At 39.6% G+C, this 17,882-nt stretch overlaps 1 protein-coding gene and 1 long non-coding RNA gene across 2 annotated transcripts; both read right to left on the bottom strand.

Annotated features, from left to right (window-relative positions):
• Positions 1 to 13,275: 13,275 nt before the first annotated feature.
• Positions 13,276 to 14,616, bottom strand: LOC121994058. The gene is made up of 4 exons (XR_006115565.1): positions 14,533 to 14,616; positions 14,356 to 14,433; positions 13,985 to 14,105; positions 13,276 to 13,887 (listed from the first exon to the last, which is right to left on the bottom strand). It is a non-coding gene; the product is annotated as an uncharacterized LOC121994058 (long non-coding RNA).
• Positions 14,617 to 17,063: 2,447 nt separating this feature from the next.
• LOC121994059 lies at positions 17,064 to 17,550 on the bottom strand. Its single transcript, XM_042548235.1, has 2 exons — positions 17,210 to 17,550; positions 17,064 to 17,116 (listed from the first exon to the last, which is right to left on the bottom strand). The coding sequence occupies exons 1-2, from the start codon at positions 17,544 to 17,546 to the stop codon at positions 17,109 to 17,111; spliced, it is 345 nt and encodes a 114-aa protein (XP_042404169.1). The 5' UTR covers positions 17,547 to 17,550; the 3' UTR covers positions 17,064 to 17,108.
• Positions 17,551 to 17,882: the final 332 nt, after the last annotated feature.

Below are 17,882 nucleotides of genomic sequence, written 5' to 3' on the forward strand. Positions count from 1 at the left end.
CCACTAAATTGTCACGCCCCGGAGGAGTCCCTGTCCGAAGAAATTTCGGCAAAATCTCCCCCGTACGGCGGACAATCTGAAACTTTTCTACAAGCACTATATACCTCAGCCACATGCGGCTGGAATAATAACAAAAATAAAACAATCACCACGCAGTTTATATAACAAGTAAACAGAACAATAATACTCTGACTCGAAAACAACCCTACTCAACTACACTCGTAAAGCTCAAAACATATTCCTACTCCACTACACTCGTAAAGCTCAAAACCGGTGATAAATCCAACTTACCTCTTCTGCCATCTAGGCAGACATGTAGTAAAAGCAAATCCCAATAAAAGTCATCACAAGTAACAATCCATACAAGATCCAAAGTATCCAAAACATAACAAGTTCAAAACATGGTGTAGTAAAGAAGAAAACCAAAAGATCTAAAAGGCCCTCGTGGTCTGTAGGGGACCAGCAACTGGAACTCTCTCTTGACAGCATCAACCAGAAAAATAACAACAATGGAGGCGGGGTGAGTCCAACACTCAGCAGGTACAACTGATATGCAAAGTAAGGAAATAACACTTAGCACTAATCATGCGTACAATCTCCTGATAAAATAAAGATAAATGCAAACCAAAGTAAAACAGGAGAGAAACTGTACTAACCAGGACCTGGGTATCAGGACAAACAGTCCGAGTGGTATAGAAATCCTGTATGCATGTCAAACATAGGTATCCAAACAATATGCAGCATATAAATACAGCAAACAAAAACACAAGTAATAAATGCAACATGCATATGATGCCAATATCATGGTCACCCCTGACGCCAATCAGCCAACTCACAACAAAAGTGGGACCGAGTGGGTAGGGCAGTGACTATCGTGCACTCTGCATCACTACCTCTGATGAGTGACCGAGTGAACGGGATGCTGTCGGAGTACACACATACTCCTACCCCAAATCATAAATGGGGGAGCGCAATGCTCTCATCTCCCGGTACACTATGACGAGGAGGGATCTCTAACGTGCTACACGCTGCGTCACACTACCCATGAGCGGACCAACGGAGCACCGGAAGAACAAACTGACGTGCTACACGCTGCGTCACGCTATCCATAAGCGTCACAACGGAGCACCGAACAGTGATGAAACTGGCGATGTGCTCGACAATAATGGAGTAATCTATCACACAGCATGCAATCATGCGAATGGTGCATGACACTAAGCATGGTAATATACTAAACCAATCTCTGGACATATAATGATGTGCACCATAGTGAATAAATCAGATCAAAGTACACTGATCAAATAAGGTATCAAACCTAGGTCCTGAACATGGTGAAGCATGGTTATATCACTACCCCTATGAGCATGTGTAATCAGGTACATAACGACACGAAATGCAAAACAAACAATCAATCAAGCAGGTAACAAATAATCGGGTAGTGATTAACCGAAACAAATGAGGAACATAATTAATGCAACTTGTTAATTTCACTACTATGCATATCAAAGACAATAAGTCAAAAGTACCCACCTAAAATAAGAAGGTCCAATCTTTCCAAATCCAACGTCGAGATGCTCGTCTCGCGTCAAGGTCCTGTAACACCAATGTATATATATTTTATTTAGCTTCAATTCTCATAAATAGCTAAATAAAATCTCTAACCCTAAATTAGGGTAAAACCCTAATCAACATGTATCATAACCATGTTCCTTACCTAGATCCACATGATTATCTATCCAAATCCACCAATTCATAACATAATCTACAACAAGTATTTTCAAATACACCTAATCCTTACCTTAAATAACTGTTCTTGTTAACTCTGTTCACGATTCCAGCTTCACCGAAACAGCTATATCTCTAATATGGCAGCAGGGCAGTAATGCACTCATTGAATATGCCATTCTCTGTAAATGGAAAGCAACCTTTGGTGACTGAAATTCATATCTAAGGTTATCAACAAGTTTAGGTTAAAAGATTCGTTACCCATACATCCTTCTCCAGTGGCTGCAACATCCTAAATTTAATCTCTCACAAAGAAAGGCAGCGACGAATCAAGTTGATCAGGAGGTGACACTCACCATAGCTGACGGCTAACTCTTTGGGGTGGTCACAACCAGCACAAGGGGGAATCTGATGCAAGCAAAGGGATGCCGGCTCGGAGTAAAGCAAAGGCACAATGGTCACAACGGCGGTGATAGGTCCTAGGGCAGAGGGGAAAACCCTAGAGCACCGGTAGGGGAGGAGAATAATAGGAGAAAGGACTCGGCCAGCGACCGTGCGGGTGGTGGCTAAGATCCCTGCGGCGACGAGGCAACAGCAGAGGCAAGGAAATGGCGTCGGCTGGCTAGGGCACGGCGACGGCGCTGGTTTCCAGTGACCGGCGATGTCTCGTGAGCACAAGGAGGAGTCTCGGTGTCCGGCACTGCTTCGGTCCAGAGAGGGCAGCGACAAGGGATCGGCGGAGTCGGCAGAAGTAAGAGAAAGTGGTGGCGGCACCGGCGTTAGGGCATGGGAGGGGTCAGCGTCGGCAGAGGAAGGCAGCGGTGGCGCTGTACAAAGGCTAGGGCAGAAGAGGAGAGGAGTTCGGCTCGGGTTGGAGGAAGAAGAAGTCGGTGCGATGGGGAGAGGAAAGGAACTGCCGCGGCCAGTTAGGGCCGGCGTCGGGCGCGAGAGAAGAAAATAGGCGCGGGTGAGGGCACGGGGTTTTGGCGAGGAAGAGAATAAAGGAAAAGAAATAAGTAAAAGGAAAAAAGGAATTTATAAAATAAACAATTCCTCGCTTAAATGGGTAGCCTAAACAGGCTTTCCCGGGGCCCAATATTTATCCCCATAAACTCGTCCTTACGAGCTCCGAAAAATTCCCAAAAATTATCCAAAAATTTCGGAAAATTCCCTTATTAATATTTGCCTATTTTCGGTATTTTACACATGCATAGACAGAGCTTCCCTAACCTTCTATCATCCAAAATTTCACCAGTACTTTTGTCAAGTTAAACTGTTATCCCTATTTAGACTATTCCTAATTACCCTGTCAGATAGGTTATTTTTAGAGGTGTCAACTAGTTTGAAGCCTTCTCTTAAATTATTGATCTGGATTAAATTTTAGTTATGGGTTTATGTCGATTACTTTTATAATTGTAATCAACTTGATGATAGTTTGGGTTTATTTTGGTTCTATAGTTATTTCTATTATTTAATTTTAGTTTATTTGATTTAGTTTTATGTTTTGGATAATTATTTTATTTTACATAGTATATTTACTTTTAGGTATGTAGTATTGGTTTAGTCCTACTTGCGTGGTTAAGCACGCTTTTGAAACTCAAGCTTTAGTTTGTCTTTTATGTTGAGTTACTAGTGATATAAATGATTTATTTATTGAATTTAACTTGTAACCAAGTCCATATTTGTTGTATACTTCTTTTTAATTATTTAATATTAGATCCAAACTTTTAGATCTAGTTGTGAATTTTTCTAATAACCCTTTAAATTTGTTAATTTCAATTTTTAGTGTTGAATTTTCCTCCACAAGTTTTATGACTTGACTTGGATTAGATTTTTTAATTTGTTCCTTGAGGTGTTGGTTTTCCTCAAGGAGAATTTTATTTGATTTTCGTGTTCGATTACTTTTCTATTTAAACATGCAATTACTTTAAAGAACTTTTTGCTTAAATTAGAGTATACCTCGTCGGAACCTTCAGAAACGAGTACGGACTCTTGGCTCCATTCGCGTTCAGACACATCTTCCGATTCGTCCTCCGATTCTAATTCGCGGGCCATCAACGCGAGGTATCTTCAGTGCTTCTGATCTTCGGCGTCCGATTCATCTGAGGACGATTCATCTCACGTTGCTTTGAGTGTCTTCTTGTTGCCTCCAAAGCAGGTCACGTTCTTTGGTTTGGTAGTGGAGTTGATCTTCTGCAGGTTATTTCTACTGAAGTTCTTCTTTCTCCTGGTGAACATCTTTCTTACCAAGTTCACCAGGTTTTCTTCGTCTTCTGAGTCATAATCAGACTCACCTTCATATTTAGGCTTGGTTCTTGACTTTTCTTTGGAGGAACCTACAAAAAAAGCAACACCTTTCTCGATTCTGGCATTAGTTTGTTCGTATAGCTCAAATTCACAAAATAACTCGTCTGACTTTAATTTTGAAAGATTCTTCAAAATTTTGTAAGCATCCACGATGGATGCCCACAATGCATTCTGAGGAAATACGTTTAGGGCGTACCTGATTAAATTGTAATTCTCCATTTGGTGGTCGATAGTGTGAAACCCGTTGAGGATGTCCTTTATCCTCGCATGGAGTTGACTTGTAGATTCTCTTTCCTGCATTTTAATATTAAATAATTTATTTAAGTAGGGATCTCGTTTGGTAACCTTCGTGTTGCTGGTTCCTTTGTGCAATTCGATGAGATTTCCCATAGTTCCTTTACATTTTTGTGTGGGCCTACTCAGTTCAGCTCCTCCTTCGTTAGCCCACATTGTAGTGTGTTGAGGGCTTTGAAGTTTGTCTGGGCTTTCTTCTTCATCTCCAGATTCCACTGTTCAAGGTCCAGTGGATTTCTAGAGTTGTCAACAGGATCTTGTAGCCTCTGGTGATGTTGAACCACTGATCGAAGTTTGTCTTCGGGTAGACTTTCATTCTCTTCTTCCAGTATGGGAAGTCATCGCCATTAAACAGGGGAGGTCGAACGGTGCTGTAACCTTTGGTATGGGCCATAATTCTTGCACATAAAAAAAACTAAGGAAGAAGATCCCAAGACTTGGTCTTGGATTAGCAGTGTGAGAGAAAAAGAAGAAAAATTTAAGACTGAATTAGTATTGCACCAGTTCAGTTTGATTTTCTATAAATAATGTTTCCAAAAATGTAATGATACCAGTTTGGATTATATCGAAAAACTTAAAATTGAAAAAAAATTTCACCCCCTCTCCTTAATTGGTGGTTGCACCAAATCAGAGCGGTACCTGTTCTGATACCACTTGTTGGATCGTAAAGTTCACTAGAGAGGGGGTGAATAGTGATCGTCAAAAAATCGTTATCGAGTAAGCAGTGGAAATAGAAAAATAAATATAACGTTAACAAAACCAATTTTACTGGGTTCGGAGTCTTCGTCAACTCCTATTCCAAGGCCCGCACTCGTCAAGTGCTTTCGTTGGGCAATCCACTAATAGCTCGTAAAAAGAGTTACAATATTAGTACAAGAACTATTAAAACTAAATTACCGACAAGGAAATTAAAACAGAGTCGAAGGTTGTCGGAGGAGCTTCACAGCATCGCAGGAGAGTCTTTGGAGCAGTGCATAAGAGAGCAATTGTAGCAGAAGTTGTTGTTGTTTGCTCTAGGTGGAGGGCTCCTTATATAGATAGTGTTGGACCCCGTGGTAGTTTTTTGATGTGATCAACCAAGTTTAGGTTAAGTCCTGTTTATCTGATCCTTGTATCTAAGTGTGCAAGAACTTAGGAGCGCAGGAAGTCGAGCGGAAGATGCAGCTAGCGAGAAGGACGGCACGAGAAGGGAGCTGACAGGCTCGGTGCGTCCGAAGGACAAGAGAGCTGCGGAAGAGTACACCGGTGGGTGTGAAGAACGTGTGTGGCGTTCGAGGGACGTAAAGCCTGGACGGAAGAGTGCTCGAGGAGAAGGCCGGGAACTGGGTTTGGGTGAGCCCTATTCCGGTTGGCCGAAATCACCCAAAGAAGCCGAACCAGAGCAAGTCAACAGGAAGTTGACTTGTCAACGGTTCAGTCGACCAAACCCCTTTTCATCAGAACCGTTGGTGACACATCAAAAGACACGTCAGCAACCAGCCGGACTGATCAGTCGACCGAACACTCTGATCGGTCGACCGAATCGAAGATAATCCACAGACTCAGTCGAGCATTTTGTTCGAGCCAACTCAGCTGGAGAACGTTGGCTGATCGGTTGACTGAACGAAAGGATCGGTCGACCGAACCTAAGCTCGATCCAGCGAGACTGCACCTGAACGGAAAGACTGGGCAGGTTCAGTAGGTTCGGTCGACCGAACCTGGGGATCGGTCGACCGATCCCTCTCGAGTCAAAACCTGATCCCGAAGATCAGGTTAGCTGATAAGCTTTAGAACCCCTATATAAAGGGGGTCTCGAGTAGCTATTGAAAACAACGAAATCTAACTACAACTCCTGTACTTACATTCTAGCAATAGTTCTGTGCTTCCAAGTGTGTAAAAGGCTTCTCCGCCTTCAGAGAAGGAGATTGTTCATAGCGCTTTATTACTGCCTTGGATTAACAACCTTCTTAATTGTAACCAAGTAAATAGCTGAGTCTTCCTTTTTTGTTCATAGTTTAGTTTTGTTTAAATTTATAACTATTGCATTTATTTGAGTTTAAATTGGTTGAGGAGGGTATAGTTTTTATTTGCAGGCAATTCACCCCCCCCCCCTCTTGCCGGTCCCGCTGCACCAACAAGTGGTATCAGAGCCCAAAAGCCGCAAAAGGACTAATCGCCATTTGAAGCACAAAGATCAGAACAATGGCCGGCGCGAACATTCATCCCCCAAAATTCGACGGAGATTTCGCTACATGGAAGCGAAAAATGAAGGTATTCTTTAAAACAGATTTTTGACATTCTTATTACAATGAAATATGGTTTTGCAGCTCCAAAAGACAAAGAAGAAAACCAATGGACGAAGGAGCAGGTTGATTTCGTCGCTAACGGAAAGGCTGAGTTTCACTTGCTCAGCGTTCTTCCGCCCCAGGAGGTAAATCGGATCGGAAGCTACAACTCCGTAAAAGACCTCTAGGAAAAATTCCTAGAGCTCCACGAGAGTACCTCAGAAGCAAAGCTAGCGAGGCGCGACATCCTTCGGACACAACTAATGAACCTCCGGATGAACAATGGCGAGAAGGTAGCACAACTCCAAGCAAGGATTAAAGAGCTAATAACTCAACTAATCAATCTTGAAGAAGAAGTAATGAACCGAGATTCCATTCGATACGCGCTCAATGCCTTCCCCAGAACTCCAGACTGGGTGCCCTTAATAGATGCATATTACATCTCTAAGGACTTTGAGGTAAGTAGTTTAGAAAACTTATTTTCTACTTTCGAACTTCACAAGTCTCGACTTTCAGAGAAACCAGTAGAGAAGTCGAACCTCAACATTGCCCTACAAGCTGAAAGGACGATCTCGACTCCGAAGCATCGATCGACGAAACCGAAGCGGCACTATTAGTAAGACGTTTCAGTAAATTTCTTAAAACTAATAAATTTAAATCGCAATCGAGGAAGCATTAATACAACAGAAGGATAGTCCGACGCTATAATTGTAATGAGGAAGGGCACATCAAGGATGACTGTCCCAAACTGAAGAAAAAGAACAAGGAGAAGCCTCAAAAACCAACGTCCTCTACACGCAAGAGCCAGAAGGCTACATGGGACGACTCTTCATCCTCCGAGTCAGAAGCCGAAGCTTTCTCGGGACTAGCACCGGTGACCAACCATCTCCTTGAAGATGACTCGGACTCAGAGATGAGCATAGATGAAAGGGGAGGATCATCAGAAGAGGAAAGCCACGATGAAGGGGAAACATCATCAAGTAAGGTAAGTGAGGTATGTACACTAAAACCTAAACAGTCATTTCAATTTATAATAGCTCTCTCTAAAGACTTAGCTAAATTAGAAAAAGAAAATATTGAATTGAAATTGAACTTAGCAAAAGCATGCCCACAAGAAATGTATGATAGTTTAAAATTAGAAAATGAAAAATTAAAAGTTGAAATTGAGAAATTGATAAATCATGATGCATGTTTAAATAAATTTCCAAAATCAAAATTAAGAATTTATGGAAAATTAAACTGGTATATTAGAAAACATCAGGGACAACTTAGGAAAGTTCCCAAAAATTATGTTCCCCCTAAATTTTTGAGTAACCCAGTAGAAAGGAATCTATACTGGATTCCAAAATCTTTACTAAATTAAAACTATATAAGTTAGAGCTTAACAACGAGTAAATTAAACAATGAATTTCTTTATGAAGCTTTGTCTAAGGAAGTGGTTATTGCTCCAATAACCAAGAAGGCCTAGTGCCTCGCCACAACCTGGAAACCGAAATATCGAAATAAAATGTTTAATTAATTTTCTGATAAAAGCATTAAAATTAGAATTAAATAATGCTTTGAAAAGTTTTTTTTACATTCCCTTAGAAATTCTCCAAATTTTTTTTTTTTAATTCTCAGTCTTTGCTAAGTTAAAATCTCCTTTTAAAACTTAGAAATTTCAAAAGACTTTGACAATATTTTTGTACCCCGTTTTTGCTGTGATCAAAGGGGGAGGATAAGTGTAAGTTCAGTTAAGGGGGAGTTTAAAATTTTTTTTGTTCAAACAATTAACTAACTAAATTTTGATGTTGCAATTACTTTAAATTGCAAATTTATTTCTAAAATGTTAGTTTAGTAATTTTGTTTAAATTACTATGTGTTTGTTTTTACCTTAACATGAACTTGGGTTGATGCACATCAAAAAGGGGGAGATTGTTGGACCCCATGGTAGTTTTGATGTGATCAACCAAGTTTAGGTTAGGTCTTATTTATCTGATCCCTGTGTCTAAGTGTGCAGGAACTTAGGAGCGCAGGAAGTCGAGCGGAAGACGCGGCTAGCGAGAAGGACGGCACAGGAAGGGAGCCGACGAGCTCGGTGCGTCCGAAGGACGAGACAGCTGCGGAAGAGTATACCGGTGGGCGTGAAGAACGTGCACGGCATTCGAGGGACATAAAGTCGGGATGGAAGACTGCTCGAGAAAAAGGTCGGGAACTGGGTTCGGGTGAGCCCAATTCTGGTTGGCCGAAATCACCCAAAGAAGCCGAACCAGAGCAAGTCAACAGGAAGTTGACTTGTCAACGGTTCGGTCGACCGAACCCCATGATCGGTCGATCGAACCCCTTTTCATCAGAACCGTTGGTGACACATCAAAAGACACGTCAGCAACCAGTCGGACTGATTGGTCGACCGAACACTCTGATCGGTAGACCGAATCGAAGATAATCCACAGACTCAGTCGAGCATTTTGTTCGGGCCAACTCAGCTGGAGAACGTTGGCCGATCGGTCGACCGAACCTAAGCTCGATCCAGCGAGACTGCACCTGGACGGAAAGACTGGGCAGGTTCAGCAGGTTCGGTCGACCGAACCTAGGGATCGGTCGACCGATCCCTCTCGAGTCAAAACCTAATCCCGAAGATTAGGTTAGCTGATAAGCTTTAGAACCCCTATATAAAGGGGGTCTCGGGTAGCTATTGAAAACAACGAAATCTAACTACAACTCCTGTACTTACATTCTAGCAATAGTTCTGTGCTTCCAAGTGTGTAAAAGGCTTCTTCGCCTTCAGAGAAGGAGATCGTTCATAGCGCTTTATTGCTGCTTGGATTAACAACCTTCTTGGTTGTAACCAAGTAAATAGCTGAGTCTTCCTTTTCTGTTCATAGTTTAGTTTTGTTTAAATTTATAACTATTGCATTTATTTGAGTTTAAATTGGTTGAGGAGGGTATAGTTTTTATTTGCAGGCAATTCACCCCCCTCTTACCGGTCCCGCTGCACCAACAGATAACTCCGGGAGCCCGGATCTCTTCCGGGCGCCTGGACCTTGACGTCAACCCAACCAACCAGCATGCGCCACATTTACGACGAGATAAGCTTTTGCACTCCGAGGGCTTGGATCCCTTCCAGGCACCCGGACTGGCTCCAGGCGCTCGGACTCCCTTTTTCCAGCAACTATTTTTCCTGCAAGAAAAAGGTTAGTCTGAAGCAATAAATATTATACTACCCTAACAAAACAAAGGTTAGGACAATTATAACAAATAAAGTAGTAATAAGATTCTATCTCCTTGATACCAGAATCTAGTCAAGATCACAACTTAGGTTTCCAAAATGGATCTAAGTTGGATCGACGTCTACTGTTCCCTCAAACGGGGAACGCGTCCTTATCAAGTCACTCCCCTCCAGTGACTTACCTTAACTTACCATCCCACTAGACGTCCGGTCAGCCCGTCGACCTAGCTGGACTTCGAGCCAGGTATCCGATCGGCCCGTCGACCTAGTTTGACTTCTCCTACACACTCAGTCAGATCGTTAGATCACAACAAACCTAACTTAACTTAATTTATCATTCATCAAAACCTGAGTTAGACCGTTAGTGTTAACTGCACCAACAATCATGCCCGATCTATTATATAAATTAATAAATATTTTGAATTACTTGTGGTTCTGGAGATATACAAGAAAACATGTGTGATTTAACATTGTTTAATACACATCTTGATATTTAGTTTTTGTTCATTACAACAATTACATACCTTGAAAATAAAAAATATGGCATACGCTTAATCAAACCTACTTAAAAGATCTTGTGGGAGCTAATAAATAGTTATCCTCCCTTAATTGTTGGATAGCTCCTTCGGCCGCATGGATAGTGTCTTGGAGATACGCTTGGCAAAAATTTTGTCGAAGCTGGGACAATTGAGATAAGCCCTTCGTCTAGCTTCAAAATGTTTGTCCTCCCCAACCTTGTATGTCTCCAGCTCAACCCTTGCAGAGTCTAACTCAGCTTGTAATGATACTAGCTGGACTTCTTGTGCATCTAATTCCCTCCGTTAATCAAAATTACCATGTCCTTAGAGAATAATTCATCATTTGGATCAGAGGGGTCAGACGGGTGTGAAAATTTTTGCTCCTCTAGCAGAATAATTTTGTGAGCCAGGTCAGAGACAGCATTGGCCCTCATAGCATTTTCTGTTCGAAGCTTGGATTCGCTAGTTTGTAGCAGGATTTTCAATCTTTTCTTATCTATCTGGTGATAATCCACCAATCTTTGGGATTCCCTCAAGGTTTGCCCCGCATCTATGAGAAACCGGGCCTGAACTTTAACTTCTTCTCATAAATTACCCACTTCAATGTTTGGAGCAGATACGACAAACTCTAACTCCTCTACTCGTTCTCTCAAAACTTTATTAGCCAGCTCCAAATCCACAACTAGTTTGCGCAATAATGAGGCTTTAATTCATAAGGTAGAATAGTCATAAGGAAAACTAAGTTAAAAGTTTACCGCGGTAACATTTAAAGCATGTTCATCCTCGCATGCTGATACGGTAAATCCTTTTGACTGTTCATGGGCGTTCACCCAAGATTCAGCTAAGGGGTCGTTTAACTTTAATACCTAGTACGAAGATGAGGCTGCAACCTCCAGCCCTTATTGAGTTGGTAATAAATACAGCTGTTTGAAATGACAATGAGAGTCAGTCGGACAGCTGGGCCTTGAAGGGCAAGCACTCAAAACCCTTGGTGATGCTGAATGAATGGACAAGGGAGGGTCTCGATCGGTCAACATCCCATACAATTCTAGAAGGTGCAGAAATAGGGTTGGCCGATAGAAGGAACGCCTATAACCTTTGGTGGCAAGGTCGGGTTGGAAGACAAAGACTCAGGTGTTATCTCGACCAACTCAAAAGCCCACATGGCCTCAGAGGGTGTAAGTATAGTACTGGTTGGTCTCGTACCAAATTTAGATCAACGACGCTTGGGCAGCATAGGTTTATTTTCCCAAGCAGAAAAACCCTTAGTTACATTGAGGGAAGCTCGTTCAGCCACGGGTTGGGCAAGTAAAGCTAAAGTCTCTGATCGAGGACTTTTACAGTTCACTACAACAAAAATTCACAAAGACAACAATGAAAAATCGTTGTGAAAGAGCCAAAAAACCATTGTCGTTATCTGCATTGAAAAAGATAAGAGCGCTAAAAGACAACGGTTAAAAATAGTTGTCTATTTACTTAAAACATGACAATTTTTCACCGATGTATTTCAAGTTGAACCGTTGTGTATATAATAAAGGTTACAATGATTTTTTTTTTCAAAAACAATGGTTTATAATCATTATGTTTAAAATAAAAAAATAATGATTTTTCCCCGTTGTATTTGAGCAATCCTATCTTTCTCAACGCGTTAAACGATATCAATATGTTTGGATCTTTAACAACAGTTATTATTATTTTTATTAAAAAAACTACACACAAAAATCTAATGGTTCTTTTAGTCTGAGACAATAGTTTTTTACCGTTGTCATTTGTTCATTTTAAACATTGTCATTTCTCAACATATCAATTTAGTCATTTCATTTCTCTACATATACTAGAGAATAATAAACCGTTGTCAATAAATCATTGTCTATAAACAATATACAATAATCCATTTTCTACAACCATAAATATCCTAATTTAATATACAAACTTGTAGTAAAACATATATATAAACTTATAGCAAACTATATATATTAACTCTTTACCACATTACTGCAAAGTAAAAAACCACTAAAAAGAAATTCATACAGCGATATCTTGTCGCCAAAATTCTTCTGACAAATAATATTTCAATTTTTCAATATCAAAAAGAACGTCGTGACCTCTCCTCTGCAATGTTTACAGTGTCAGGATTTTTACTTCTTCTCTTCTTTTACAACCAACTAATTTCACTGAATTTAGGACAGAAGTGTTGTCTTAGAACTTTACCTGCAAAGGACGAAAGTGTCGTCTTTGTATTCTGTAAGGGCTTTGTTTATGACATCTCCCACTTGTGCGTAATATTTACAAAACTTTGGAATGACTTGTCAGAAAGTTGATAATCCATGGATATATAAGAAAGATCGGGATAAAGAAAATTTGATTAAATCCAAAATTACCTTGGCATGATGAGGATGTTGTAACATTCCCAGCAAATGATGATAAACAAGTACCTGCACAAGTTTTGATGTTTGTAGTCAGAAACATTTGATGTGAAACTCGCATAACCAAGTAACATCATCAGAGTAACAACAAAGATCTCAAAAGACATACTCATTGATGAAAAAAAGAGTTAATACAACTGTCGTTACAAAGATAAGAGACAAATTTAATGAAAAAAGTTATAAAAGGCAATGTTGTCTATAAACGCCTAATGAAGGATAACAAGTCCAACACAAGCTAAGAGAGAAAATGAAAAATAACTATAACTCAATGGAAACTAAATACTTGCTTTCTATCTAACACCTTTAGCCAAGATAATTAGTACTTATAATGTCTCCTATATGGTAAATAACATGCACAAGCAAAGTTCCGCATTTATCAAACTCTTCAATGAAGAATCCCAGTACAAACTTCCATCTTACATCCCCATGAATGAATCACAAGCCACTAATGCTCTAAATAGCTTAGCCAGTTCAACAAGAATCAGTTTAGTTTTTAATGGTAAACTCTATGTTATATTAGGTGCATACGAGTTATAATAAACCAGAAGAAATAATAAAAATACCAAAAAAAAATAAGATAGAAGTATGTTACCGAACGGTAGTGGTATAACATCCCTCAGATGCCAGAAGAATCATTAATATAACTAGAAACTCAAATTAAAAAGCTGTGCTTAATCTGTGAATCAATCCTCTATCAGAAAGTCAAACCTTATATTTTGCTAGCACATCGTCCACATGTGCTGAGATGGCCAACAAGATATACTTCAGTGCAGAGCAAGCATGAGCAATAGATTGGGGAGCATTCTAATAGGGAGATTGAGGATAGAATCAGACTAACTATGAAGCATGGTAATAAGCTGCAGAAATAGCATGACCAGTTGCACTGTCCAGAAGGAATAGGAAACGAAAATACAGTTGCACTGTCCAAAAGGAATTATAAATCTATATCAACTCCTTTCATTAATATTTTTTATATAACAATTTAAATTCCAATATAAGTGCATAAAGATCTTTAGCAGCATTTCTATTACACAAGAGTAGTAAGCTACCAATCACAACTGGAGCTAGAGATAACCAGAGAGTCAGTGGTATCTACTGTCCAAGGATGAATTAGGAAGCCGCAGCATTAAAGAAGGGCTCCAAAGCTAGCATGGAAATAGTTAAAATATCATAGTACAATTTACAAGCATTGAACAATTCTTGAAACTCAAAAACTTCAAAAAGCCAAAGTTCAAGGGTTACCTTTGATTGTGTGAGTGAATAAGACTGCAACCGCAGCAAAGGACACGTTACTAGTGACGTGGCCAAGAGCATGGCAGACGACAACAGGGATGAGTAACTTCAAGAGGTTTGAGTAGATGGGCTATAAGAAAATAAACAAGCTACTAAACTTGTACAAGGATCAAATGCAAGGGTAATTCTAAGAGGCAACATGCAATTTGAAAACGGACGACGGGACTAACGACGCGCTTGGGAAGGCCAACGGCCCAACTGATTAAACAAGAGACTACACCGACGAACAATAAACATTTGATGTAGTGTCTGTGAAAACAAAATAGTGACAAAATAACGCACAGAAAAAGAAAAATGGAAAGCATATTAAACAAAGGTACCTCAGGATAATAATCACCATTTATTTTCTGTATATTGAGCAAGAGATCTCTGGCTGTCTTGCTAAAATTCTTCAACCCCTGCATCCAATAAAATAATTTTGATCATGAACGCATAACATTGACCTTAAAGAAATGACTAAAGCCAAACTTTATAGGTTGCTGTTGAGAGAAGAATACCACTCCTTGTACATCCAAAATTGTTGCAGATGAATTGATTTGTCTCTTGGCGGCAATAGAGCATGCAAGAAATTTCTCAGCCAGAACTTTCTCAAATTCTTGTACATGATACTTCAAGTATCGCTCTTAATAGTTCAGTGCAAATGAAACACAAAAACATTATCTTAATAGCTTTCAAGCAAATTTTAACATGCACAAACGAAACACAAAAACACCAAAAATCTTAATAGTTCACTGCAATGCTAAAGATAAATATATTATTTTGCCTGTTTAATGTGATAGCCCTTCTTGCTAGCTCTGACGATAATCTCCATCTGAAGAACATATCTTTTACTCACGCATGAATTTATGGCATCTTCGAAAGCACTCCTCTCATAAAGTCTGCAAAATATGTTACACTAAGATTTATGCATGAACTTATGTAGCAGCTGCTTGCTTCAGAGGCCAACCAGAATGAAGAAAAGCATAATTATATGTACAAATACGAATTACCTAAAAGAACCAGTCAGATCGGATACACCTGGCCATAGAAGTGTCTATGCAAGTACATTGGCTCTCCTACTTGTGAATTTACGCATAAGGCTCCATCCATGTACACCACCATGCCGCACATAGCAGGTTTCTGTAACTATACTTGCACCACTTTCAATTTGCTTCCTAGGAAAAATAAACATCAAGATTCAATTCTATCAACATTGATTTTTGTGGTTCAGTTTAAGACTACATATGTGCCAAAAAGTATCATATCCCATAAAAATACAAGAAACCATATGGAATATGTGACCGATATGGAAGTAACGATGAATTTTAAATGATTCAAACAATGATTAGAAAGGAGCTTATTTGATATTAGCCACATTGATTTTTCAGCCATTCGACTCTGTTAACAATTCTAGTGCACTACAACCAAACAAGAGTCTCATTAAATAGTGGTCATTTTACAGTTTTTTTTCCCTCCTGAATCAATTCATTCATAGCTCTTAATATATGCCAGAAGACACTTAAAAAAAGATGTTTTATGTTTATCCCCAACTATGCTACTACCTAGAATAGCCATCATTTCTCACAATCGCTCATCTTGGACAAGTCTCCTATCTCATGCAAAATAAGAGGGAAGATTCATTGTCAAACAGTAATTTGGGTTAGCTAATGTGAATAGTTGTGTGTGCAATAGGTAATATATCACTTTGTCTGAAAAGCATGAATAAAAAAAAATTGAAGTTGCTGTGGATACACTCTGCATATTCTTCATCAACATATACCTCAATCAATGGAGTTGGTGCTGTTGAACTTGTTCGTTGTCCTTTTTGTGGAACCTGATGAATGAAACAAAATGATGTTCATTGTTCAAAGTAGCAGTTATGGAGTAAGCGAGGGTATCTTTGAAGGCAAATTTCCAACCTTATATGATGTTTATGTGGTGGGCATTGAGGTATTTTTTTGTTCGATCAAATCAACTTCCTAGGGAATTCCAAGATTTCTCTTTTTTTTTCATATTTGAGTGTTAATCATTTGTATTGGAATTTTCATCTTGGTACACAGAGAGAGGTCGATTATTATTGATCCTGCAAAACAGACAGAGAGGGGTCGATTATTATTGATCCTGCAAAACAGACATAGGAACGCATCAATGCAACAGTAGATCAATTTAGAGTGCGCTTGAATCCTCTTTTACACAAAGAAACATTGTAATCTTGGATTAAAATCTAATCAGTTCGCTCACTTCTGTAGAGCTAGGGATCATCCTTTTAGATGAGCTTGGATTTTATACAGCTTGTCTTCCTGGTAAATAACAAAAGATTAACCTTTTTTATGTGGCATGAAAATAATAATGAGTTGTACTGCTTACTCGAGTCCACTACTGTTAAAACAGTCCCAAAGCTTTGAAGTAGCAAGGTTTTTTCTAGCAACTCTTCCTATAAATTTAAACACGGAGCGAATGAACATAGATTCAACACAATCGATCAAATTCATTAAAACTTACTTCCTTGTTGCGCCTCTTTGTAGAACACACAAGGAATGCCCTGTATGTAGCTTCCAACTTCTCGATTGGTTTTGCCTTCCTATGATAAGAGGAACGACACTAATCAGAAGATTGATAGTACATATAGATAAATGATTGTAATTCTTTGCATTTAAATATAAAACAAGTGAAGTCTTGCTACATCAGTATAAATAACCTAATCTAAAGAAGACTCCACAGAGGTCAGATGAATTTATAATTATGCCAACAGGAAAAAGATCAAAGCTTTATATGTGGATCTTAGCTCCAAAGAATACCAAACAAGACACTAGTTGTGGCCAAACAAACAAGCAGAACAGGTAGTTGGCAAACTAGGAATCAACAAACCACTTCATAATCTTGTGTAACTCATTCCAGCAGCAGATAAATAGAGATCCCTCACCTAGCTAATCCAAGATTGTAAATCCCATTAGCCTTCTTAAACTTGTTCTTAGACTCCTGCAGCATGGCATAGGATGAGTAGAAGATTGAATGACTTTGCCCTATTACAAAGATTCTTACTCGATCCATGGCCGAAGGGAATCCTCTCCTTGGTACTCATCAATCGCCTCGATCATCCTCCTGATTCGTATAGAACCAAAAAGAAAATGACGGTGAATCTTTCAAAAGAGGGGATCTGAAAGGAAAAAAAACCTTGAAGACAGAGAAAAATACCTGCTAGTTTGGAGGAGGGAGCCTTTAGGTCACGATCAACCTGGACTTTGAGAGCTCTGTTGAGGAGTTTCGTGTTGCGGTCGCACTTCAAGGGTCGTACGTTTTCCTTGTGCAACTCCCACTCGAACCCGCTGTCTTCCCAGCCGCTGCTCCGACCACATCCTCCTCCCACTCCATAATTCGATGGAGCAGCAAGAACGCCCCCTCCAGATCTGCTTGAGTCGTTGCCACCCAAGTGGCCTCCTTCTCCACCTCCGCCATATCTCTTGAACGTTGGAGGTGAGTGAAATGAGATTTGTTTAAATAAAAACTGGCAAGCTCTGCTCTGTTGTTTCATTGCCACTGACAGAAAAAGAAATCCCAAGTTGGATTCGACATCTTGCTGGATAGAAGAAGAAGATTGTGATGCACTGCGGAGAGGAAAGGAGAAGCTATGAAGAGGGGAAGTTTAGGTTAACAAAAAAAAACATTGAAAGAGCGCGGCGTGGGATCGTGATAAAATAGGGATGCTAAAATTTTATGCGCGGGGAGGAAATTTGCGCGAAAAATTACAAACTGTTTAAAGACAACAGGTAGTATCACATCGTTATCTTTTGGAGTAACTATTGCATTAAAGATAATAATTTTGTCAAAAATTATTATTTTTTATCAAATTTATAATGATTTATTTAAA

This window comes from Zingiber officinale, chromosome 6A (genome assembly GCF_018446385.1).
Source record: "Zingiber officinale cultivar Zhangliang chromosome 6A, Zo_v1.1, whole genome shotgun sequence".
NCBI classification, from domain to species: domain Eukaryota; kingdom Viridiplantae; phylum Streptophyta; class Magnoliopsida; order Zingiberales; family Zingiberaceae; genus Zingiber; species Zingiber officinale.